Source organism: Schistocerca nitens, chromosome 2 (assembly GCF_023898315.1).
Source record: "Schistocerca nitens isolate TAMUIC-IGC-003100 chromosome 2, iqSchNite1.1, whole genome shotgun sequence".
NCBI lineage: Eukaryota > Metazoa > Arthropoda > Insecta > Orthoptera > Acrididae > Schistocerca > Schistocerca nitens.
In genome coordinates, this window is record NC_064615.1 from 481,051,738 (window position 1) to 481,076,585 (window position 24,848).

General features: G+C 44.5%; 1 protein-coding gene across 1 annotated transcript in view; it reads left to right on the top strand.

The window, feature by feature from the left end:
* The window catches only part of LOC126236410 (mitochondrial chaperone BCS1), a 46,813-nt gene that overhangs the window by 17,039 nt on the left and 4,926 nt on the right, over window positions 1-24,848 (top strand). The window contains exon 4 of the mRNA XM_049945707.1: window positions 7,229-7,462. Within this exon, the coding sequence (XP_049801664.1) occupies window positions 7,229-7,462 (234 nt within the window). The remainder of the gene's footprint in view (window positions 1-7,228; window positions 7,463-24,848) is intronic.

Consider the following 24,848-nt stretch of genomic DNA (forward strand, 5'->3'; position numbering starts at 1 on the left):
CCAATGCCTTAAACAGTTTTCTTTGACTATCAAAACGTTAATAGTAAATATCAATTAATGATGCAAAACTGCTGAATAGAGATATACAGACTGGGTTCTGCTAGGGAAGATTTAGACCCTCTGTTCATTCCATTTCATTGTAAGCAGTGGAATGAGAAAATCATGAGGCTGTTGGTAGGACATCTTTAGGCTGAATGAACACTGCTTTCAGGAGGCCCAAAACAGCTGTACTCCACAGAAACAATTCCCCCAGACCTCTGCTACACAGAGCTACAAGGCATTTGAAGGCACAGTGTTAAGCCTAGCTTCTGCCTGTTCGAAAAACATCACTCAGTATGAACACTTCCAAAAATACTGACAGTCAGTGTAAAAATTCTTGTGGGAAGTTTTTGAAATGTGTTCTGATAAATATCAATTTCTATTTGATTAGTAATAAGTACATTGCAATATAGGACCATTCAGTGCCAAGTGGTGTAATTTTGGAAAAAGTTCCTGCATGAACATCATGGATTTTGCTGAAATTTTGTGTGAATGTTCACTAATGTTCCCAACAAACATTGGTATTGTTTTACTTTTGCAGATTTAATACTTGCATAGATATAGTCATTTGTTTGATTCCATAGTGCAGCTGTCAACAGTGCTCCTGTGTGTTTTCGGTCGCTTATAGATATAAGATCTCCAGCAATATTTTCTGTAAAGAAATAAAAGTAGGTCATCTTATAAACTTCTATGCTCTCTTAAACAAAATAATGAAGAAGACTTTCTGAACAATTTTTGTATGAATAATTTGAAACAACATCAGACAAAAAAATAGATGCCGGGAATAAATGTGACATTTAACTTTTTATATCTTCGGAAGTAATCCTGGGATAAACCTGAAACATTGCACGTTATAACTTAATAATACAAGGTCTTGGAATACCAAATTTGGTTCTCCTACTGCTTTTTTCCAGTAGTTTACAAACTAAGGGCAAAATTGACAGTTTTTCTAAAAGTGCCAAAAATAGCTATTTTTTGTCCACTTTTACAGAAAAGAGTCTTCTGCAAACTCTTTTAACACTTTGAGGACTGAGCGTGAGTGTGGACGCTCAACCGGCTGGTACTGAACGATTTCACAGTTTTTCTGAATTTTCTACAGCAGATTCTATACCACAGAAAATAGATTGCCTTTTTGCATTTAAAAACTACGTCCATTCCCTTCAGAGTACTGCAAAGGAATAAACATTTACATTAGTGACAAGGGTTGTATACTAATTTGAGAGTATGCTGTTTTCACAGTGAAAAAAATTTTTTTTTCTTTTAGGACCTCTAAGGGACATAGGATTGAAGTTGTTAGTTTTAAATGAATAACTGTTGAAATATGAACTTTTATTTTATTAATAATCACACAGTTACATTGGCTTTCGTATGAAATATTTCGAAACATTTTGGAAAACAAAGCCCTACGTCACAGGTTTCACAATAATATCGCGTCTCTTTCCTTGAAACTTTACCATATCTGGCCTTGGTTGTTTCTGCGCATAATTTGCACCTTCTCTGATTTTGTGGGTGGAATTAATTTTGGAAAATGTCTTCTGCTTAGTCTGTTGATGGGTGAACTATTCTGAGAAGTGCATGAGTCTAAGAGGCCACCTTTGTGAACCAACTTCCCTCTGTAATGTATTCAATCAGATGTTTGCTTGTATTTCGTGACATTTTGTACAAAATGTATGAATTTACTGTCATGAGCATGAAAATGTGAAAGAAAACATTTTTCCACCACTTTATTTGTTTTCGTTCAAAAAGATAGTACGCCATTAGCTGGTCGCTATGATCCACACCAGCTTTTTTACTATTGTAGTCCAAAACACAGGCTGGCTTCATTTTTTTCACCATTCCAGTTTTAGTTTTTACACAGACATTTCTTGCCATCATTTTATGCTTTATTGTCAAAAGAAAAACGTCTCTGTTGTCCTTCCATTTTACAAACAATAAGTGATCTCGCCTTCGAAACGAAAGTTCATTTTTTTCAATTTCTGGGCAACAAGATCCCTTGGTAGTCCTTTTCTATTTTTCTGCACAGTACCAACTGCCTTAGTTCTTTTCCCCCCACAAATAATCCAGTAAATCAAGGCTGGTGTAAAATCGGTCCATGTATAATGTGTGACCTTTATTATGAAACAAATGACACAGTCTGTCTACAATGTGGAAAATGCTGTTATCTGCATTAGGCTGTTTTCCAGAATAAATTTCACAGTTCAGAACGTACCCACTTTCACTTTCACATAGCATAAAAAATTTTACGCGATATTTATTAGGCTTATTTTTCATATACACTCTAAAACTCAGTCTACCACGAAAAGGGCAAATTCCTTCATCTATAGTAATATTTTCACCTGGCTTGTAAGCCTTTCCACTTTGGGTCACGCATCTGTCGAATATAGGTCTTACCTTATGAATAGGATCGTGACCTACCTGGTTTTTAGGAATATATGTTGCGTTATCTAGGAGATGTAACATTCGTAGAATTGACAAAAATCTCTCTCTTGGCAGACACTTTGCCGCAAATGAGGACTGCAACACGGGATTTGTTGACCAGTAGTCAGATAGTTTTGGTCTCTTGACTAGGCACATATGCAAAATAATACAAAAAAATTTATACAGTTCACTGCGTTTCACTGTTGTCCACTTACGCCACACTGACTGAGGCTTCAGTTTTCCTGTAGCACTTAGTGTCTCTATTGTCATTCTAGCATAGCGATTTGTCTCTCGTTTGATCAGTGTCCCCAGTTCTTCATTGAAAAAGTATGTGAAACAATCAAACACTGAAGAATGTTGGTCAATCCCATCTTGAATTCCACAGGATTCAGAAAAAAAACAGGAAGCTGGGGAGTGATTGTATCGTCATCTGTCCACTGGCCAGAAGAATATGGCAAATTGCAATGACCAGTTGTGGTTGTTGTGACAACGATGTCAACAGCCTCATCTTCAGGTCTTCCTGATGGTTCACCGTCCAAGCGATCGTTTTCATCTATAAGAAAATTCGTAAAAATTATATTTTTTCCAAACAGGAATCAAACCACAGAATTAAAGAAAATTCGGACAAAAAATAGCTTACCATCATTAATGTCAAAATCTGCAATTTCTCCATCTAATTCTGAAGGACTATTGTTCAATAAAAACTCTATTTCTTCATCTCGCAAGGCCATGACGAAAATAAAGCGCAAAGCTATCAGCCGACAACAATCTAAAGTTTCGAACTGCCGCGCGCCTGTTGTAAGTAGAGCGTGAGCGTGGCAAAGCAAATGACTCAAAATGTACTCCTGTACCACCTCCAACAGTGACATATGCTGCCATCTATAATTTTTTCTTGGTACTAGGATAACCAGACAGTACTTTTAAACCTACAGAATATGAAAGTCATGCGCTGGGAGTCGTAAACATCGCTGATAATCGGCCGACGTAGTAGCTATGTCGATAGTCTTTTTGGGGTACTGTCGGACCGACGTAGGAGCTACGTCGCTCGTCTCGAAAGTGTTAAACTGTTTTCACTACAAATATGTTCTAAACCACCCAAAGAATATATTTGATTTTGCAATGGGAGCGCATAAGTCCCTTAAAAATTTTGCTGGTACTCATATCTAACATATTTTATTATGTTCTACAATTGTTTAGTACTCTCTGTGGAAGATAATATCAAAAGTCCTGCTGACTAGGAAATGAGCTTGAGTCAGAAAAACTGCACACTCTCTCTCTCTCTCTCTCTCTCTCTCTCTCTCTCTCTCTCTCTCTCACACACACACACACACACACACACACACACACACACACACCATCCCGTCCCCCTCCCCCCCCCCCCGTCCCCCTCCCCTCTCCCCCCCCCCCCCCCCCCCCCGTCCCCCAATAATTTGAGGCAATTATATTTGTAAATTGTAATTTTTTTTTGGTTCTGTCTCATCAAAATTTAATCCTAGATGATCCCATCAGTGACGTCATCTGCCTGCCAGTATAGTTTACCTCATGTCATTCTACAGCAAATTAATGAAACCTGTAGCTTGAAGTAAACATAAGCTTAGAATACTAAAAGAGACCTCTTGTAGCTTGGCTTCTGATGCATACAGAACTGCATCATTAAGCTTGGGATTCTATGTACTGAAAGACTTATCAGGCTTGGGAACTAGGGGTTAAGAATCTCACCCATGGCTGCTCTTCCATAGCTATCAGGCATGGCCCCTATGGCAGTGGGGATGCTGGTTATCTCACCCAGTCATCAAAACTTTTGATATTACCTCCCCAGAGAGTACTTAACAATTGTAGAACATAATAAAAGATCTCAGATTTGAGTACCAGTGGAATATGGATGCATTTTCAATTCACCTACACCATGTCATTTTTAGAGCTTTATATGCTCGTATTGCAAAACCACATGTAGTTTTTAGGTGGTTTAGAACAAGTCCTTTCTAATGAAAATGATTGAAAAGAATTTGCAGAACTCATTTTTTTTTTAATTTTTTTTATGCGGCCAAAAATAACCGTTTTTGACATTTTCAGAAAAATTGCCAGCTTTACCCTCAATTTCTAAACTATTTGAAAGCAGTAGGAGAACGAAAATTTATATTCTAAGACCTTAGGTGCCAAGTTCCAGGCTTATCCTGTGATTTACTTCTAGAGATATAAAAAAAGGTTGTTTTTTTAGGATGACGTTATTTCTTATTACCTATAAGAAAATGGCCCAGAAAATCTTTTTTGTCATTGTTTTGCTTAAGAGAGCCTAAAACATTGTACCAGATGGTCTAGTTTTGTTTCTTTCAAGAAAATATTACCGGAGATATTCTGTCTCAAAGCTGCCGAAAATTCACAGGTTGCGCTATGGGGTCAAACAAATTACTATATCTCTCGAAGTATTCAATTTGTGGTCGTGAAGCTGTACCAGTGTCTATTGGGAATGTGACTGAATGTTCATCAAAATCCATGATGGCCAAGCAAGAACTTCTAGACCACTTGGCATGGAATTGATCCTCTGCCTTCAGGTGGCCCTACCTCATACAAAAAATAGATGTGTGGAATAACTACAACCTGTTCATTGTGTACCATAAGAGTGTCTGTGTAAAGCATTGATCTTTTCATACTTGCTCCAGAATTCCCAGTTGATTCCTGAAAACATACGTATAGCATAGGTAACAATAGACTATCCATACTGATTACGGGGTCTGTTGTGTGTGAATGTGTGGGTGCAGGCACAAATTAAAGTGGTTGCCTCTATTTTCCCCCCTTTGAGTGAAAGCATCCTTTCAACACACAGTTCTTTTTTAAAATTGGACTGCTCTGCATTGTAAGTGCAAGCTTCACTAAAATTAACAAACTTATGCTTTGTGTTTACAGTATAATTTTAGTTCCTGGCATTTATTTCAGGATAATTAATAACTGAATGTGGCAATGTCACTCAAAGATTCTTCATACGTATAGTTTTTGTCAGTGTATTCTCGCCGGTGAATTCGCAATATCAAGCTTTTCAGTTGTTTTGTATCAGATGGTTGTACTGTTTAAATGTTAGTCTAACAGTGTATCCAACATTCCATACATCACGTAATCTTTGCCCATATTTTTCAAATGATTGTTTCAGTTGGCGGCATATGTTTAATCTCCGTAGCAATCGGTAAAACATTCACACAGAGTTCCGTGTTACCTATGAGGTGAAACTAAATGTACAGAATATTTTTGAAACTCGAACTAGTGTTGGAAAGATCTGTAAACACTTTGCAGGGAAAAAAGAGAGAGAGAGAGCTCCGAAAAATGAATATTAGCTTCCCATTTCAACAAAACCGTGATGTATTCTTCAGTGAACACCGTGGCGATAACACTTATCTCAATCATGTGCATAATAATTGCTGTAACTCCAGCTATTGATATCCAGGGGTAGTTGGAAGTACCAAGCAAGAAACTATCCTTTTAGTGATAGTGCAGCCATTTGACAAGAAACAACTGAAAATTGATAGTGTGAATTCACCGATGCAGAATACACTGACAAAAATTATACACATGAGGAATCTTTGAGTGACATTGCCATACTCAGTTATTAATTATCCTGAGATACATGCCGGGAACTAAAATTATATTATAAACACAAAGTATAAAGTCATTAATTTTAGACAAGTACTAGAGAAGACTGAGCACAAGTTGTGATTGGAACTGCAACACTCTTTTCGATGGAGCCTGCCAGTAGATCTTCCTCTGTGATGCTCAGCACATCTTACATTCTGTCCCATCTTTACGTATATTCACTTTGTGCCTTTTTCTTTTCTGTGGAAAACAGTCTATAAATATATGCCATTGGTTGATGAAATGTACATCATATGAAAGATTCAGTTGGTGCCATTGTTTTATTATTACTACATTCAGAACAAAAGCACTTGCAGATTACCATTCAGCACCTATCGTAGCTGTGTGTGTTATGAGAGAAAGTGAATACATTTGTCAATTTAGGATATAGTTGCATTAGGTTACACAACCTGGAGGGTCTCCAAGTATACTGATCCAATATTGACCCATATACACACAGTACTCATGAAAATATATGCTGACACAATTTTTTGAAATATCACATTGTAAAGCAACTGACATTGAGTGACAGTAGAAAGTCTTCCTTACACGCCTATCTATGCAGGTGTACTCACACGTTTCTTATTATTGTTGAAGGCTGATGTCAGCAACTTACTGGTAGACCGATACCACAATACCAAAACAATTATTATTAAGTACATATAAGTGAGGGTACCAGTTACTTGCATTGGCCACAAATGGGTCAATTAAAACAGAGCAGGCACAAATTGGGGAAAACATTGAGTTTCTTTAGCAAAAGAAGAGAAAACTAGAATTGGTTTAAGAAAAAAGTAGCTATATCTGAGAGGAACTATGAGTTCCTGAAGTTTGGTGATTCATCGCAACTGCTTCAGCTGTTCCACTTGTGGCAGTGCTCAAGTAGGTGCTTTGCTTTTGTTAAAGTTCCCTTTAAGTAAATTACTACTTCCGGTTTTCCTACATTCTAGGATTTTCAAACTTTACATACAACAGCAAAAGTGACACACTTCCTATTTTAGGAACTAATGGTTCTTCTGTTGGGGATGGAGAGATGGATAGGTTGGAAAGTTTAAAAAGGAAAGAGGAGAGAGACTCACCTGCTATATAAACAGTAAGTTTGTCATACCTTATAATTTGTGATAAAGATTGTGATTCAAATTGTATTTTTTAGGAATTCCTTACCGTAGAGGATACCTTCTTTATGGCCCACCCGGCTGTGGGAAATCCTCATTCATTACAGCACTTGCTGGTGAGTTGGAGCACAGCATCTGTGTACTTAACCTAAGTGATAGAGGACTCACTGATGACCGACTCAACCATTTATTGAGCCTTGCTCCTCAACAGAGTATAATATTACTGGAGGATGTGGATGCAGCATTTGTCAGCCGTGAAGACTCTTCACAAGGTGAGTTATTTTATGACATAACTTTTGTGTTCATCCTTTATCACCTGTATAATTCAGTATTCAACCAATTGTGTTGTCTGTTGTTGTAATAATACAGCTTTAACCCTTTTGCACTAGACAAGTTCTCATACAATAAATTTTGGATAACCAACATAGTAGGATAGTCTGCTACAACCTGACATTAACTAGTTTATTACAAAGTCCAGCACAAAAGAAACAAGACTTACATTAAAAATTCATATATTTACCAAATGTGTTCAATTAGTGATGGTCACCTTCAGCGTAAGATCCACATAACACAGGCCTTATGGTACAATACCTAAAAGTGTGAGTAGCAAATTGCTCATACACTGCCCACTAAGTTAACTGATCCTGATGAAACTCATAATATCATAATGAAATATTTCAAGACCAAAATACAGTTTCTTTTTTATTCAAGTGGTGTGCAATTAAGAAGTGATTTACTCCAGAGAGAGAGAGACTGACTGACTTTGAAGCGTCACTAATGTTCTTTGTATATGTGTTGCAAAACAATTTGTTCTTTGTGCTCAGTTCCTTGGCCCAATGTGCCTTCCCATGCACACACCACTTTGGCCCTCTTGTAGAAGGTTACTGGTGCTCTTATCCTGCCAACATGGCAGTAGGTAGATTTACTTCTGAGGATGGTGGCAGGCACATCTGTGGAAAGCTTGAGAATTTCATTTGAAATTACACTCCATTGAATGCCAAAAAAATTTTTCTTCAGGAAAGCTGCCATGAAAGGTTCAAATAAACACAAAATTCTCAACATTATAGGAATCCATATTGTGATTTTTGATAATGTTACTAGTAATCGTATGGTTCAGAAGCCACCTATGTAGTTTTTTGTTGTGGTCTTCAGTCTAAAGACTGGTTTGATGCAGCTTTCAGTGCTACTCTATCCTGTGCAAACCACCTCCTCTCCGAGTAATTAGTGCAACCTATTCCCTCCGAATCTGTTTAGTGTATTCATCTCTTGGCCACCCTCTACAATTTTTACCCTCCACTCTTCCCTCCAATACTAAATTGGTTATCCCTTGATGCCTCAGAATGTGTCCTAACAGCTGATTCCTTCTTCTAGTCCAGGTGTGCCACAAATTCCTCTTCTCCCCAATTCTGTTCAGTACCTCCTCATTAGTTATGTGATCTACCCATCTATATTTCAGCATTCTTCTGTAGCACCACATTTCAAAAGCTTCTATTCTCTTCTTGTCTAAATTGTTTATCGTCCACATTTCACCTCCATACATGGCTACACTCAATACAAATACTTTCAGAAAAGACTTCCTGACACTTTAATCTATACTGGATATTAACAAATAACACTTTCCTTGCCATTGCCAGTCTACATTTTATATTCTCCCTACTTCGACCATCATCGGTTATTTTGCTGCACAAATAGCAAAACTCATCTACTATTTTCTCATTTCCTATCTAACTCCCTCAGCATCACCAGATTTAATTCAACTACATTCCATTGTTCTCGTTTTGCTTTTGTTCATGTTAATCTTATATCCTCCCTTCAAGTTACCGTCCATTCTGTTCAACTGTTCCTAAGTCCTTTGCTGTCTCTAATAGAATTGCAGTGTCATCGGCAAACCTCAATGCTTTTATTTCTTCTCCCTGGATTTTAATTCTTATTCCAAATTTTTCTTTGGTTTCCGTTACTGCTGGTTCAGTATCCAGAATGAATAACATCAGGGATAGGCTACAGGCCTCTCTCACTCCTTTCGCAACCACTGCTTCTCTTTCGTGCCCCTGGAATCTTATAACTGACATCTGGTTTCTGTACAAATTGTAAATAGCCTTTCGCTCCCTGTATTTTATCCCTGCCACCTTCAGTCTTTGAAAGAGAATATTCCAGTCAACATTGTCAAAAGCTTTCTCTAAGTCTACAAATGCTATAAACAGAGGTTTGTCTTTCCTTAACTTACCTTAGAAGACAAGTCGTATGGGCAGTATTGCCTCATGTGTTCCTGCGTTTCTACAGAATTCAAACTTATCTTCCCCAAGGTTGGCTTCTACCAGTTTCTCCATTCTACCATAAAGGATTTGTGTTAGTATTTGCAGCCGTAACTTGCTAAACTGATAGATCAGTAATTTTCACACCTGTCAGCACCTGCTTTCTTTGGAATTGAAATTATTATATTCTTCTTGAAGTCTGAGAGTATTTCGCCTGTCTCACACATCTTCTCAACAGATGGAAGAGTTTTGTCAGGACTGGCTCTCCCAAGGCTATCAACAATTCTAACAGAACATTGTCTGCTCCGGAGGCCTTATTTTGATTTAGGTCTTTCAGTGCTCTGTCGAATTCTTCTTGCAGTATCTTATCTCCCATCTCGTCTTCATCTACGTCCTCTTCCATTTCCATAATTTGCCCTCAAGTACATCGCCCTTGTATAGACCCTCTATATACTCCTTCCACCTTTCTGCTCTTTTCCTTCTTTGCTTAGAACTAGTTTTCCACCAGCTCTTGATATTGATACAAGTGGTTCTCTTTTTTTCCAAAGGTCTCTCTAATTTTCCTGTAGGCAGTATCTATCTCACCCCTAGTGATATATGTCTGTACATCCTTACATTTGCCCTCTAGCCATGCCTGCTTAGCCATTTTGCACTTCCTGTTGATCTCATTTTTGAGATGTTCGTATTTCTTTTCGCCTGCATCATTTCCTGCATTTATAATTTCTCCTTTCATCAGTTAAATTCAATAACTCTTGTGTTACCCAAGGATTTCTACCAGCTCTCGTCTTTTTACCTATTTGATCCTCTGCTGCCTTCACTATTTCATGTCTCAAAGTTACCCACCCTTCTTCTACTGTATGCCTTTCCACTGTTCTTGCCAAATGTACCCTAATGCTCTCTCTGAAACTCTAAAACTTCTCATTCTTTGAGTTTATCCAGGTCCCATCTCCTTAAATTCTTACCTTTTTGCAGTTTCTTCAGTTTTAATCTACAGTTCATAACCAATAAATTGTGACCAGAGTCCACATCTGCCCCTGGAAATGTCTTACATTTTAAAACCTGATTCTTAAATCTCTGTCTTGCCAATATATAATCTATCTGAAATATATAATCTATTTTCCAGTGTCTCCAGGCCTCTTCCACGTATACAACCTTCTTTCGTGATTCTGGAACCAAGTGTTAGTGACAAGTGAGTTATGCTCTGTGCAAAATTCTATGAGGCAGCTTCCTCTTGCATTCCTTACTCCCAGTCCAGATTCACCTACTAATTTTCCTTCTCTTCCTTTTCCTACCTATGGTTTGGCTATTGGTATCACTGAGGCACGCCTCCCCCCCCCTCCCCCCCAGGGGGTCCACAACTCTTTTGTGGACACGTGCGTAGCGAGCACGGGACCCCGAGCTAATGTGGCCCTCCTTCCTTTCCGGGCTGCATACCTTCCCTTTCCGCATCCTTCCCCGTCCCCCATCTTCGCCCCCCCCCCCTCACCTCTGGCTCTTTCCTTCCCTTTCTCCCCCTCTGGGAGTATGGTTTGTGCCTACATCCGGAGACGGATGCTCGAAACTGTTACAAATTCCTTGCTTTCTACACTTGCAAGTCTTCGTCCTTCCTCTGTCCTTCTCTTTTCCTTCCCTCTTCTCTTTGCCCTTTTCTCCACTGCGGCATTTGAGACCCCTCTTCTTTCCTTTCCCTTTCTCTTTTTTTTCCTCTCTGTGCGTGTCTGAAGGCCGACCCACGCATTTCCATGTGTAGCCGGTGACCGGGTAATGCGTAATTCCCCACCCCGGGTAGACAGGTAGGACACGTACGTACCCCCTGGTAACGGCCAGGCCCAGGGAGGGGTGATTACCCGAGCTGATACCTTCCGAAAGTGCCGATTGGTCCCTCCGTCCGTTTGTCGGGAGGTGTGACCTGAGGTGTGAACAATCACCTAAGGCTGGAGTGCCCTCAGAGAGGGCCCCCACAAGGGAGGAGCACGCCATCGGAGACGCCGGTAATCATGGGGGATTCTTTCGCAATGGTTTCCTCACCTTCCACTATGTCTGCTCACAAACGTAAGTTCACTGAGTCTCAGCCACAGACAGTTCTTCCATCGTTGCCACAGTTCCTTGTTATATCTCGGTCTGACGAAGGTCACGACGTCTCCACCGTCAACCCTTTCATTATTCAGAAAGGTGTCGACGCAATTGCAGGTCCTGTAAAGTCTTGTTCCATATTACGGAATGGCACCCTGTTGTTAGAAACAGTCAGTGCCCTCCAGGCACAAAAATTGCTGCGTACTTCTCTGCTCCACACCTTCCCTGTCCGGGTGGAACCGCACCGTACCTTAAATTCCTCGCGTGGAGTCGTTTATACACGCTCCCTCGATGGATTGTCTGACGAAGAAATTCAGCACTACCTGTCTGACCAGGGCGTAACGGCTGTTCATAGAGTTATGAAAAGGGTTGACATGAACATCATTCCAACCCGCACTGTCTTCTTGACATTTGACAAAGTTAAACTCCCATCGAAAATTAAAGCAGGCTATGAGATAATTTCCATTCGCCCTTACGTCCCAAACCCTACGTGTTGCTATCGGTGTCAGCGGTTCAATCACACCAGCCAGTCCTATTCCAATCCGGCCAAATGTGTTACGTGTGGCAAGGATGCCCATGAGGGTGTTTGTCCACCTCCATCCCCTCGCTGCATCAACTGTATGGGTGACCACGCTGCTTCCTCTCGAGATTGCCCCGTTTTTAAGGACGAAAAGCTCATCCAGGAAATAAGAGTGAAGGAAAAGGTGTCGACCTTTGCTGCTCGAAAATTATTCGCCAGTCGACAGCCCACCGTGCCTCAGACAGGAAAATACAGCACTGTCCTTGCTTCTCCTCGGCCAACAAAGGAGGCGGCCACGCAGACTTGCGGCCTCACCTTTAGTGCCACGGTCGTCAGATCGGCCAGCGCAAAGATCGCCCGTTCAACCTCACCACTTTCGCCTGCCCACTCTATGGCTCACCCTTCGTCGGGTTCTGCTAAATCTCGAGCCCAAAAGTCAGACACCAAGACTTCGAAAAAAGAGCATACTCGTGAAGAGTTTTTACATACCGCAACTTCCCAACCATCGGTTCCTCCTTCATCTAAACATCATACTTCCAAGAAGGCTACAAAGAAACCCAGTTCCTCTCCTTCTCCGCCAAGGCGTGTCCCATCTACAGCACCACCTGGTGGAAATCGCCCTCGGCCGTCTTCTGTGTCGCCGAGGCGCACTGCTGGTGGCCGGTCAACCGGCCGATCGCTGGTGGCAGGAGCTGCTGCTGACCAACCTATGGATCAGGATCTTCTGCCTTCGGCTGAATGCCATTCCATGCTGTCGATCGCAAGCTCTGAGCAGTCGTTGAGTTGACAGCACCCTTGGTCACATTCCTCCATTTTCTGTTCACCCTATGTCCATTATCCACTGGAATATCCACGGTATTTGAGACAATCGGGATGAATTGTCGATCGTCTTACGATCCTACTCGCCGGTCATCTTGTCTTCAGGAAACAGAGCTGCGTCCCCATGACCGCTTTGTTCTCCCTCATTTTCAGTCCGTCCGATATGATCTCCCCTCTGTTGAAGGCACTCCAGCACATGGAGGACTCATGATTCTTCTCCATGAAACTCTCCATTATTACCCAATCCCTTTAAACACTTCCTTCCAAGCTGTCGCCGTCCGTCTTTCCCTTTCCGGATACACGTTCTCTCTTTGTACTGTATACATTCCATCGTCCACACCAATGGCACGAGCTGATCTCCTTTATCTTCTTGGTCAGCTTCCACCCCCCTATTTGCTGGTTGGGGACTTCAATGCCCACCACCCGCTTTGGGGATCTCCACATCCTTGTCCATGTGGCTCACTATTGCTAGACGTCTTCCACCAAGCGAATCTAGTTTGCCTCAACACTGGGGTCCCTACATTTTTATCTGCCTCCACGACTAATTTATCTCATTTGGACCTTGCGGTCGGTACTGTTCCGCTAGCTCGGCGCTTCGAATGGTTCGCCCTTGATGATACACACTCGAGTGACCACTTTCCATGTGTCCTTAGACTGCAGCCTCAACTGCCATACATGCGCCCGCGACGCTGGAAGTTTGCCCAAGCTGATTGTACACTTTTTTCGTCTCTAGCGACATTCGATGACCGTCACTTTCCCAGCGTCGACGATGAGGTCACCCATATTACCGACATTATTCTTACAGCTGCGGAACATTCAATACCACGCACCTCCGAATTGCCCCGGCGCCCCCCAGTTCCTTGGTGGAACGAGGCATTCCCTGATGCAATACGTGAGCGGCGACGTGCTCTCCGCGTTTTCCGCCACCATCCTACTTTGGCCAACTGTATCCGCTATAAGCAGTTCCGTGCGCGATGTCGTCGTGTCATCCGCGATAGCAAGAAGGCAAGCTGGAAATTCTTTATTAGCTCATTTAACACCTTCACTCCCTCCTCGGAAGTTTGGAGTCTGCTTCGACGGTTCTCAGGCGCGCCTAGTTTCTCCCCGGTCTCTGGGCTCACTGTCGCGCATGATACATTCGTGGACCCCGTCGCAATTTCTAACTCGTTGGGTCAGCACTTTGCTGAGATTTCGAGCTCTTCAAATTACCCGCCAGCGTTTCTTCCGAAGAAACGTGCAGCGGAAGTGCAACCTCTTGCTTTCTCCTCTCAAAATCGCGAAAGCTACAATACTGTTTTCTCCATGCGGGAACTCCAACATGCACTCTCTTCTTCTCGCTCCTCTGCCCCAGGACCAGATGGTATCCACGTCCAAATGTTGCTGCATTTATCAATCCATAGTCTGCGTTACCTCCTCCGCCTTTATAATCGAATTTGGACCAACAGTACTTTTCCCAGACGATAGCGGGAAGCTATCGTCGTTCCTGTTCCGAAACCTGGAAAGGACAAACATCTCCCCTCTAGCTATCGCCCCATTTCTCTCACGAGGAGTGTCTGTAAGGTTTTGGAGCGTATGGTGAATTACCGTTTAGCGTGGTGGCTGGAATCCCGCAATCTTTTAACACCTGCCCAATGCGGTTTCCGAAAGCATCATTCTGCAGTTGACCATCTTGTTGATCTCTCCACTTATATCATGAACAATTTTCTCCGGAAACGCCAAACAGTAGCAATATTTTTTGATCTGGAGAGAGCATACGATACCTGTTGGAGGACAGGCATCCTCCGCACACTTTTCTCTTGGGGCTATCGAGGTCGGCTACCCCTTTTTCTTCGCGAATTTATGGCAGAACGCACATTTAGGGTGCGGATGAACACTACTCTCTCCCGTACTTTCTCCCAAGAAAACGGGGTACCCCAGGGCTCCGTGCTGAGTGTTGTACTGTTTGCCATTGCCATCAATCCAATTATGGATTGTCTCCTTCCTGATGTCTCGGGCTCCCTCTTTTTGGACGATTTTGCGATCTACTACAGCTCTCAACGGACCAGCCTTCTTGAACGACGTCTTCAAGGATGTCTCGATCGCCTCCACTCTTGGAGCATTGAAACCGGCTTCCGTTTCTCTCCCAGTAAGACCGTTTGTGTTAATTTTTGGCGATGTAAGGAGTTTCTTCTGCCCTCCTTACATCTAGGTCCTGTCAACCTTCCGTTTTCAGACGTCGCTAAATTCTTGGGTCTTATGTTTGACAGAAAATTGTGCTGGTCCTCCCATATCTTTCGGCTCGCTGTCTGCGATCCCTTAACACCCTCCGTGTCCTGAATGGTACCTCCTGGGGAGCGGACCGAGTGGTCCTTCTCCGCCTCTATCGCGCCTTAGTGCACTCGAAATTGGACTATGGAAGCATAGTCTACTCCTCTGCTCGGCCATCTGTTCTTCAGCGTCTCGACTCTATCCATCACCGTGGATTACGTTTAGTGTCTGGAGCTTTTTACACTAGCCCTGTGGAAAGCCTTTATGCTGAGACTGCTGAACCTCCGCTGTCCAATCGGCGAGCAGTCCTTCTGAGTCGTTATGCTAGCCATCTATCTTCCATGCCTGCTAATCCAGCCCATGACCTTTTTTTCGACACCACCTTTGATGTAGGGTATGCAGGCCGCCCCTCCTCCCTACGACCACCGGGAGTCCGCTTCCATCAACTGCTCCATTCTCTTTCCTTCCGCTTTCCTAAAACCTTCTTGACAACTTGGGGTACAGCACCGCCTTGGCTCCGTCCCCGGATCTGCCTGCTCCGTGACCTTTGTCGATTTCCCAAGGATGGTACCCCTTCACTTGTTTATCGTCGGGCATTTGCTGCTCTATGTGCACAAATGACGGACGCCACATTTATTTACACCGACGGCTCGAAAACATCGTTAGGTGTAGGGAGTGCCTATATTGTTGGCGACACCCCAAATCACTTTCGGCTTCCCGACCAGTGTTCGGTTTATACTGCAGAGCTTTACGCTGTTCTCCAGGCTGTCCACTACATCCGATGCCATCAGCGGATACAGTACGTTATCTGCTCAGATTCTCTCAGCTCTCTCCTCAGTCTCCAAGCTCTTTATCCTGTGCACCCTCTGGTGCACCGGATTCAGGACTGTCTGCGCTTGCTCCACCTGGGGGGCGTCTCGGTGGCGTTCCTCTGGCTCCCGGGACACGTTGGCATCTGTGGAAATGAGGCGGCTGATATTGCAGCCAAGGCTGCAGTCTCTCTTCTTCGGCCAGCTATTCAATCGATCCCCTTCGCCGATCTACGGAGCGTTTTATGTCGTTGTGTTGTTCATTTATGGCACGCGCATTGGTCGACACTTCCCCATAATAAATTGCGGGACGTGAAAGCTCTTCCTTGTGCTTGGACCTCTTCCTCCCGAACGCGTCGTCGGAAGGAGGTAATTTTAACTCGACTCCGGATAGGGCACTGTCTTTTTAGCCATCGACATCTTTTAAGCGGCGATCCTCCCCCACTATGTCCCCACTGCTTTCAGCTGTTTAATCCGTTACGCTCCTGTCTACAGCTATCGCGCTCAGCCGACTGCGTTCTCCAGTTTATTAGTGCGAGTGAAATGACGTCAGTCATTTGAAGCTTTTTTTTTTTTTTTTTTTGGGACAACCAACCCCTTTCGGTTGTGGATTTTTAAGCCTTCCTTCTGCTTTTAGTTTCTCCAATTTTATGACTTTCGTTCCCATTGCTGCTGGTTTTCAATTTCGGTTTTTTACTGTTTCCTAAGTCACGGACCGGGCGCTAATGACCATAGCAGTTTTGTGCCCTAAAAAACCCAAACAAAAAAAAAACTGAGGCACGCAAACCTCCCCACCAATGGCAAGGTCCATGGGTCACGGTTAATTTTGTTAAAGTTTGAAGGAAGTCAGTAAAAGAGAGTTGAATGGTACTTTTTATGGCATGTCTAGTTGGACTAGAAAGTATGTGCATACAGGTGTCAAAGGAGGAATGGTAAATATTCAGCGATACAAAGGAACAATAATTCACACAAAAAAGTCTAGCCAAGATGGACTCTAAACTGCGTACCTTGAGAGCTGTGGGCACTTTTTCAGTAGAAGAGATGTTTCACAGTAGCAAAGATGTAGTGCTCATAGCTCTTAAGTAAGCATTTTAGAGCCCAAGTTTACTAGACTTTTTTGCTTCAAATGATCATACCTGTCATATCCCCGAATACTGACCGTTCCTTCTGGGACACCCTCTAGGAAGAAGTGTAAGGCTTGAATATAGTGCAATTGTTATTGCACAATGTCAGAAGCACTTAATAGCACTAAGATTGTCTTATGCCAAATGTGAGCTTCATGCAAGCATAATATTTCTGTATGTTCAGAAGCAGAGTGAAACAGTTTCCATCATCAGTTGTGTCACGTATGTAGACCAGACACTAGAACAGTCAACGAAGGAAAATAAGGGGAAAAACTTCATCTAGTCGCAAATTTTTGTGCAATGGTAAGAGGAAATGTCAGAAACAACATACTAATAATCCTGTCCAGTGGACAGTGAGCATTGAGAGGAGAGGTCCCTTTTTGTGATTTTATTGAATAACTCAAACTGCAGCTTCTAGCTAAAATGTTTGCCAGTACAAAATTAAACTATGTTACATTTCTTACAAAAAAAGTTCATATTCATTTTTTTCTATAGGAATAATAGTTTCTGTGTTAGGCGATACAAAAATAACAATATTCGTGATATTCTATCAGCATGGGGGTGATCTGCAATAGTGTGGATTCTGAGGAAACTTTCAAACACCAAGATCACTAGTAAAGCGGGTCAGGGGGTTAGAATAGGCCCGAGGTATTCCTGCCTGTCGTAGGAAGCGGCTCAAAGGAGTTTCACGCGTTTTGGCCTTTGTGTGATGGTCCCCTGTAGGGTTTGACCTCCATTCTTCAAAATTTTCCCAATGAGTGAGCCAATTAGGGAAGGGCGCCTTACAAGGTGCATCGTGTCCATCGTGCATTGAGATCTTTAGCCCCCTTTCTCGTCATTGCAGTCCTGCCCATTCTCCATCTCTTTGGCAAGAACACTTTCCTAGGTGCGTTTTCCACCATGCACTATGCAATGTCGATTTCTGCGTCAACGATGACCATGGACTTCTTTGCGCCTGATATCCAGTGTGTTAGCCAGTCTGTTGTGGTGGGGCCGCCATGTACCCTGTTGGCTGTAGCCCTCTGACCGCATAGGGATCGTTTTGCTGATGCCTGCACCGTATGTCACGTATGTCAAGGGGTACATGCCCATCCCCCTGGGGCATTGGGACTCTCGGCAGTGGCCTTTGCTGCGACTAGGTGGCGCCCGTGGGGAGGACCCCTGGTCAGAGTGGGTGGCATCAGGGCGGATGACACGTGATGAAGCGTAGTCCATCATCTCTTGCTGGTGATGAAACACCAGCAGTCTCTAAGTGATCATGAGCTCAATTCAACGCACAGAAGTATAACCCCCAAATCGTTCCCCTCCGTGGCCACACCATGGGAGGAACATCAGGCTAAGGATGGCAGCGGATCTTATTCGCCCCGGTACCTTGTATGTTTAAGAAGTGATGGGGAATCTTTCATGACAATGAAGCCTCATTTTTTTGTTGAGCATTTAGAGGACACGTTCGGGGAGGTGGAAGGCTTGTCCAAAATCAGATCTGGGTCAGTCTTGATCAAACCAGCATCCTCTGCCCAGGCACGGGAGTTACTCGATTGTGACAGGCTGGGGGATGTTTCTGTAACCATCACGCCCCATAAGAGCTTAAGTATGGTCCAGGGTATCATATTTCACAGAGACCTTCTTTTGCAGTCTGACAATGAGCTGTGCACCAATTTTGAGCGATGAGGTGTACATTTCATTTGGCATGTCCACTGGGGTCTGAAGGATAATCAGGTTGCCACTGGTGCCTTCATCTTGGCCTTTGAGGGTGATAAATTGCCCGAGAAGGTCAAGGTGATAGTCTACCTGTGTGATGTAAAGCCCTATATCCCTCCCCCGATGCTGTGCTTTAAGTGCTGGAAGTTCGGCCATATGTCTTCCCGGTGTACTTCCAGCGTCACATGCTGAGATTGCAGACGCTTATCTCATCCCAGTACTCCACGTGCCCCGCCTCCCATCTGTGTAAACTGCAGAGAGCACCATTCGTCTTGCTCACCTGACTGCAGGGTTCTCCAGAAAGAAGGGAAAATCATGGAGTACAAGATCCTGGACCGACTGACCTACACTGAGGCTAAGAGAAAATTTGAACGCCTGCATCCTGGGCGTATGACATCGTCTTACGCCACTGCTACAACAGTTCTGGCACCATCAGCTCTGCCAACCCAGTTCACCCCTTGATGGGAGGGGGGGGGGGGATGCGCATTTCCCTCCCTGTTGCTCCTGCACACCCACCCCCTCCCAACCATTGGGGACGTCCATCCCCACTTCTAAGCCGGACAAGCGTAAGTCTTCTTCGGCTTCTCTTGCTAGGAAGGGGTCCGTTGCATCACTCCCTTCCCAGGTTTCTTCTACATCTACATTTATACTCCGCAAGCCACCCAACGGTGTGTGGCAGAGGGCACTTTACGTGCCACTGTCATTACCTCCCTTTCCTGTTCCAGTCGCGTATGGTTCGCGGGAAGAACGACTGTCTGAAAACCTCCGTGCGTGCTCTAATCTCTCTAATTTTACATTCATGATCTCCTCGGGAGGTATAAGTAGGGGGAAGCAATATATTCGATACCTCGTCCAGAAACGCATCCTCTCGAAACCTGGCGAGCAAGCTACACCGCGATGCAGAGCGCCTCTCTTGCAGAATCTGCCACTTGAGTTTGTTAAACATCTCCGTAACGCTATCACGGTTACCAAATAACCCTGTGACAAAACGCGCCGCTCTTCTTTGGATCTTCTCTATCTCCTCCGTCAACCCGATCTGGTACGGATCCCACACTGATGAGCAATACTCAAGTATAGGTCGAACGAGTGTTTTGTAAGCCACCTCCTTTGTTGATGGACTACATTTTCTAAGGACTCTCCCAATGAATCTCAACCTGGTACCCGCCTTACCAACAGTTAATTTTATATGATCATTCCACTTCAAATCGTTCTGCACGCATACTCCCAGATATTTTACAGAAGTAACTGCTACCAGTGTTTGTTCCGCTATCATATAATCATACAATAAAGGATCCTTCTTTCTATGTATTCGCAATACATTACATTTGTCTATGTTAAGGGTCAGTTGCCACTCCCTGCACCAAGTGCCTATCCGCTGCAGATCTTCCTACATTTCGCTACAATTTTCTAATGCTGCAACTTCTCTGTATACTACAGCATCATCCATGAAAAGCCGCACGGAACTTCCGACACTATCTACTAGGTCATTTATATATATTGTGAAAAGCAATGGTCCCATAACACTCCCCTGTGGCACGCCAGAGGTTACTTTAACGTCTGTAGACGTCTCTCCATTGATAACAACATGCTGTGTTCTGTTTGCTAAAAACTCTTCAATCCAGCCACACAGCTGGTCTGATATTCCGTAGGCTCTTACTTTGTGTATCAAGCGACAGTGCGGAACTGTATCGAACGCCTTCCGGAAGTCAATAAAAATAGCATCTACCTGGGATCCTGTATCTAATATTTTCTGGGTCTTATGAATAAATAAAGCGAGTTGGGTCTCACACGATCGCTGTTTCTGGAATCCATGTTGATTCCTACATAGTGGGAAAGATGACACCCTCCAGTTGCTGAAGAGCCCAAAAGCAGCTGGTCGTAAGGCTTCACACTCATCCTCAGTCCCAGAGACAGAGCCAGTGAAGTCCCCCCAGCCAGGGAAACCCAAGGAGCGGTGAGAGAAATCCAAGAAGAAAACCAAGTAATTGCGGTGGTACCCACACCATCGCTACCTAGAAGCTCTGAGGCTGGGGATGGGGTGGAAATTTTGGTGTCCGCTGAGGACCTAGATCTCGCCAGACCCTCAGAAACAATGGATATAGATGCTCAGGCAATAAATCGGTGGCAGCAGGTGACTCTGAGGTGTAAACTGCCTCATTGAATGTTCCATGCCTTCCCAGTCTCACGATGTCATCCTCCAGTGGATTTGCGGCAGTTTTTCCACCACCTGGTTGAGCTATGGCAACTGTTTAGCTTTACATTTGCTATCTGCATTTCCGCGGCTATAGGGGATATTCCAGGAACCGTAGCAACTATAATCGAGTGTCAGGTGGAGTTTGCGTTTATGTCCTAAACTCGGTCTGTAGTGAACATGTGCCCCTTCAAACCCCTCTTGAAGCTGTGGATGTCAGAATAAGGACGACACAGCTAAATAACTGTCTGCAATGTATATCTTCCTCCAGATGGTGCAGTACCCCTGAATGTATTAGCTGCACTGCTTGATCAACTCCCTAAACCTTTCCTACTTCTGGGAGATTTTAATGCCCATAACCCCTTGTGGGGTGGTACCATGCTTACTGGCTGAGGCAGAGATGTCAAAACTTTACTGTCGCCAGAGATGTCGAAACTTTACTGTCACAATTCGACCTCTGCCTCTTAAATACTGAGGCCGCCACACATTTCAGTGTGGCTCATAGTAGTTACTCGGCCATTGATTTATCAGTTTGCAGCCCAGGACTTCTCCCATCTATCCACTGGAGAGTACATGACGACCTTTGTGGTAGTGACCACTTCTCCCCATCTTTGTGTCACTGCCCCAGCGTCAGGCACACGGAAGCCTGCCCAGATGGGCTTTGAACCAAGGCAGACTGGGGAACTTTCACCTCTGCTGTCACCACTGAATCTCCCCCACGCGGTAACATCAATGTGATGGTTGAGCAGGTGGCCAGAGACATAAGGCAGTCCCTTGGTCGTCGCCGGAAGTCGCTGAAGCAATTAAGGAGCGTCGGTGAGCTCTACAGTGGCACCCTTCCCTGGAGCACCTCATAGCCTTTGAACGGCTCTGTGCCTGTGTTCGCTACCTTATCAAACAACAGAAGGAGTGTTGGGAGAGATATGTCTCCACCATTGGGTGCCACACGTCACCTTCCCAAGTCTGGACAAAGATCAAACGTCTTTTCATGTACCAGGCCCCAACAGCTGTCCCCCGTGTTACCATAAATCAGGGCTTCACAACATACGTGCTCGTGGAGCAAGCTGTGAGCAGCAAGGCGCGAGCACGCTACCCCCACTACCAGACCAGAGCGGAGAGTGGGAAGAGTCACGTGGGGTACACAAAAGCTGCCGCCAGTCAATGTAAATCCGCGGCCACCTGCAGGGATATCACTCACAAATTATTACTGCGACAAATGAAACAAATAAAGGAGAATGTACACGTGCCACATAATTTTATTAGCTTAGTGTATGCCTCTACCATCTGTAGACACTGAAACTAAAGAATTCCACGACAATCCTATATTTTCAACACTACTTAAAATATCACCTCCGGTTGTAGTGTTCTTCATGGCTACTACATCGAGGAGCTCCTCCCTCACCTGAAGATCTCTGTCAACACCTATAGTAAATATGGCAAGCTGCGCTGTTCCAGTGATATCAACACTTTCGTCCAGAGCTAGAGGATACGCCATAAAATCTTAACAGATATTTGCAAGCTGGCTCTGGACATCGTCTGCCATGTCCTGTATGCGACGCATAATGGTCATGTTAGATAATGGCACAATCCGAAACTGTTCAACTTGAGATGGACACAAATGTTCTGCTGCAACTACCAAACATTCTTTTATTAAATCGCCATCAGTCAAGGGGCGCAGGGATTTTGCTAAAAGCAAAGCAATTTTGTAGCTCACTCTGAGAGCTGCGTCAGTTGATTTTTCGTCGTCGTCCAGATCTTCTTCGGATAGCTTCCTTTTAAGTTTAATAACTTCCTGTGCACGATCTGGTCAATCACATTTTCCACGCCCATAGTCTTTCGCGTGGTACGACATATAATGTCGCTGCAAATTAAATTTCGTAAAAGAATTCAGCGTTTTGTGACATACTAAACATTTTGCAACACCATCTTTTTCAGTAAACAGATACAATTCCTCCCAATGGGGGTTGAACTGCGAAAGCATGGTTGGGGTTACACAACGGCGACTTCACATGATTCTTAACCAGCGAAGTGACTGTTAAGAGCTGATCGCAGTACTTTAAACGTTACACAGTCGGCGCGAATTCAATAGGCACGCTGCGGCCCTATTCAAACGTCCGCGCGCATTTCCCCTCCCTCCCCTCCCTCCGTACTCCTCGACCTTGCAGCTGCTCGCGAGCACGTCCCTGCGCAGACGCGAGTACTCGCGCTCAAAACCGGCCAGTTGTTAAGCCCTGCCATAAATGGTGAGTTATGTACTGACGCAAATGTGATTGCCGAGTAACTTGCTCGAGCCTCTGCATCGGAGAATTACCCCACAGCCTTTCGCGCACTCAAACGGCGGCTGGAAGGGGACATCCTCTCATTCACTACACACTACAGTGAATCCTATAATGCCCCATTTACAGAGTGGGAGCTCCTCAGTGCCCTTGCACATTGCCCCGACAAAGCTCCTGGGCCTGATTGCATCCACAGCCAGATGATTAAACATCTCTCATCTGACTACAAGCGACATCTTCTCGTCATCTTCAACCGTCTGGTGGGATGACGTCTTCCCATCGCAATGGCGGGAGAGCACCATCATTCCGGTGCTCAAACCCGGTAAAAACCCACTTGATGTGGATAGCTATTGGCCCATCAGCCTCACCAACATTCTTTGTAAGCTGCTTGAACGCATGGTATGTTGGCGGTTGGGTTGGGTCCTGGGGTCACGTGCCTTGCTTGCTCCATGTCAGGGCAGCTTCTGCCAGGGTCGCTCTACCACTGATAATCTTGTGTCCATCGCTCTACCACTGATAATCTTGTGTCCATCGAGTCTGCCATCCGAACAGCCTTTTTCAGATGGCAACACCTGATTGCCGTCTGTTTTTACTTGCGTAAAGCATACAACACGACTTGGCGGCATCAGAGCCTTGCCACATTGTATTTCCGGGGACCACTCTCGATTTTTATCCAAAACTTCCTGTCGCTCCGTACTTTCCATGTCCAAGTTGGTGACTCCCATAGTTCCATCCATATCCAGGAGAATGGAGTCCCGCAGGGCTCTGTACTGAGTGTCTCTATTTTTAGTGGCCATTAACGGTCTAGCGGCAACGGCCTTGCCGCAGTGGCTACACCGGTTCCCGTGAGATCACCGAAGTTAAGCGCTGTCGGGCGTGGCCGGCGCTTGGATGGGTCACCATCCTGCCGCCATGTGCTGTTGCCATTTTTCGGGGTGCACTCAGCCTCGTGATGCCAATTGAGGAGCTACTCGACCGATTAGTAGCGGCTTCGGTCAAAGAATACCGTCCTAACGGTCGGGAGTGCGGTGTGCTGACCACACGCCCCTCCTTATCCGCATCCTCCTCGGAAGATGACACGGCGGCCGGACGGTCCCGGAAGGGCCACTTGTGGCCTATAGACGGAGCTTTTTTTTTTTTTTTTATTAACGGTCTAGCAGCATCTATTGGGCCCTCCGTCTCACCTTCTCTGTATGCATTTTGTAGTGCTGCTCCAGTACTGTTGTTGCCGAACGGCGCCTCCAGGGAGCCATCCACAAGGCGCAGTCATGGACTCTAGACCACAGCTTCCAGTTTTCAGCCGCTGAGTCGTGTGTCATGCACTTATGTTGGTGTCGTACCGTTCATCTGGAACCTGCGCTTTACTTTAATGACGATCCACTCACTGTAGTGGAGACATATCAATTCCTAGGACTGGTTTTTGATGCTCGATTGACTTGGCTCCCTCATCTTCATCACTTAAGCAGAAGTGCTGGCAGCACCTCAATGCCCTCCGTTGCCTGAGCAACACTAATTGGGGTGCAGATCGCTGTACGCTGCTGCAGCTCTTCGGAGCCCTTGTCTAATCCTGAATTGACTATGAGAGTGTGGTTTATGGTTCGGCAGCGCCTTCAGCATTGCATTTACTTGACCCTCTGCATCACTGT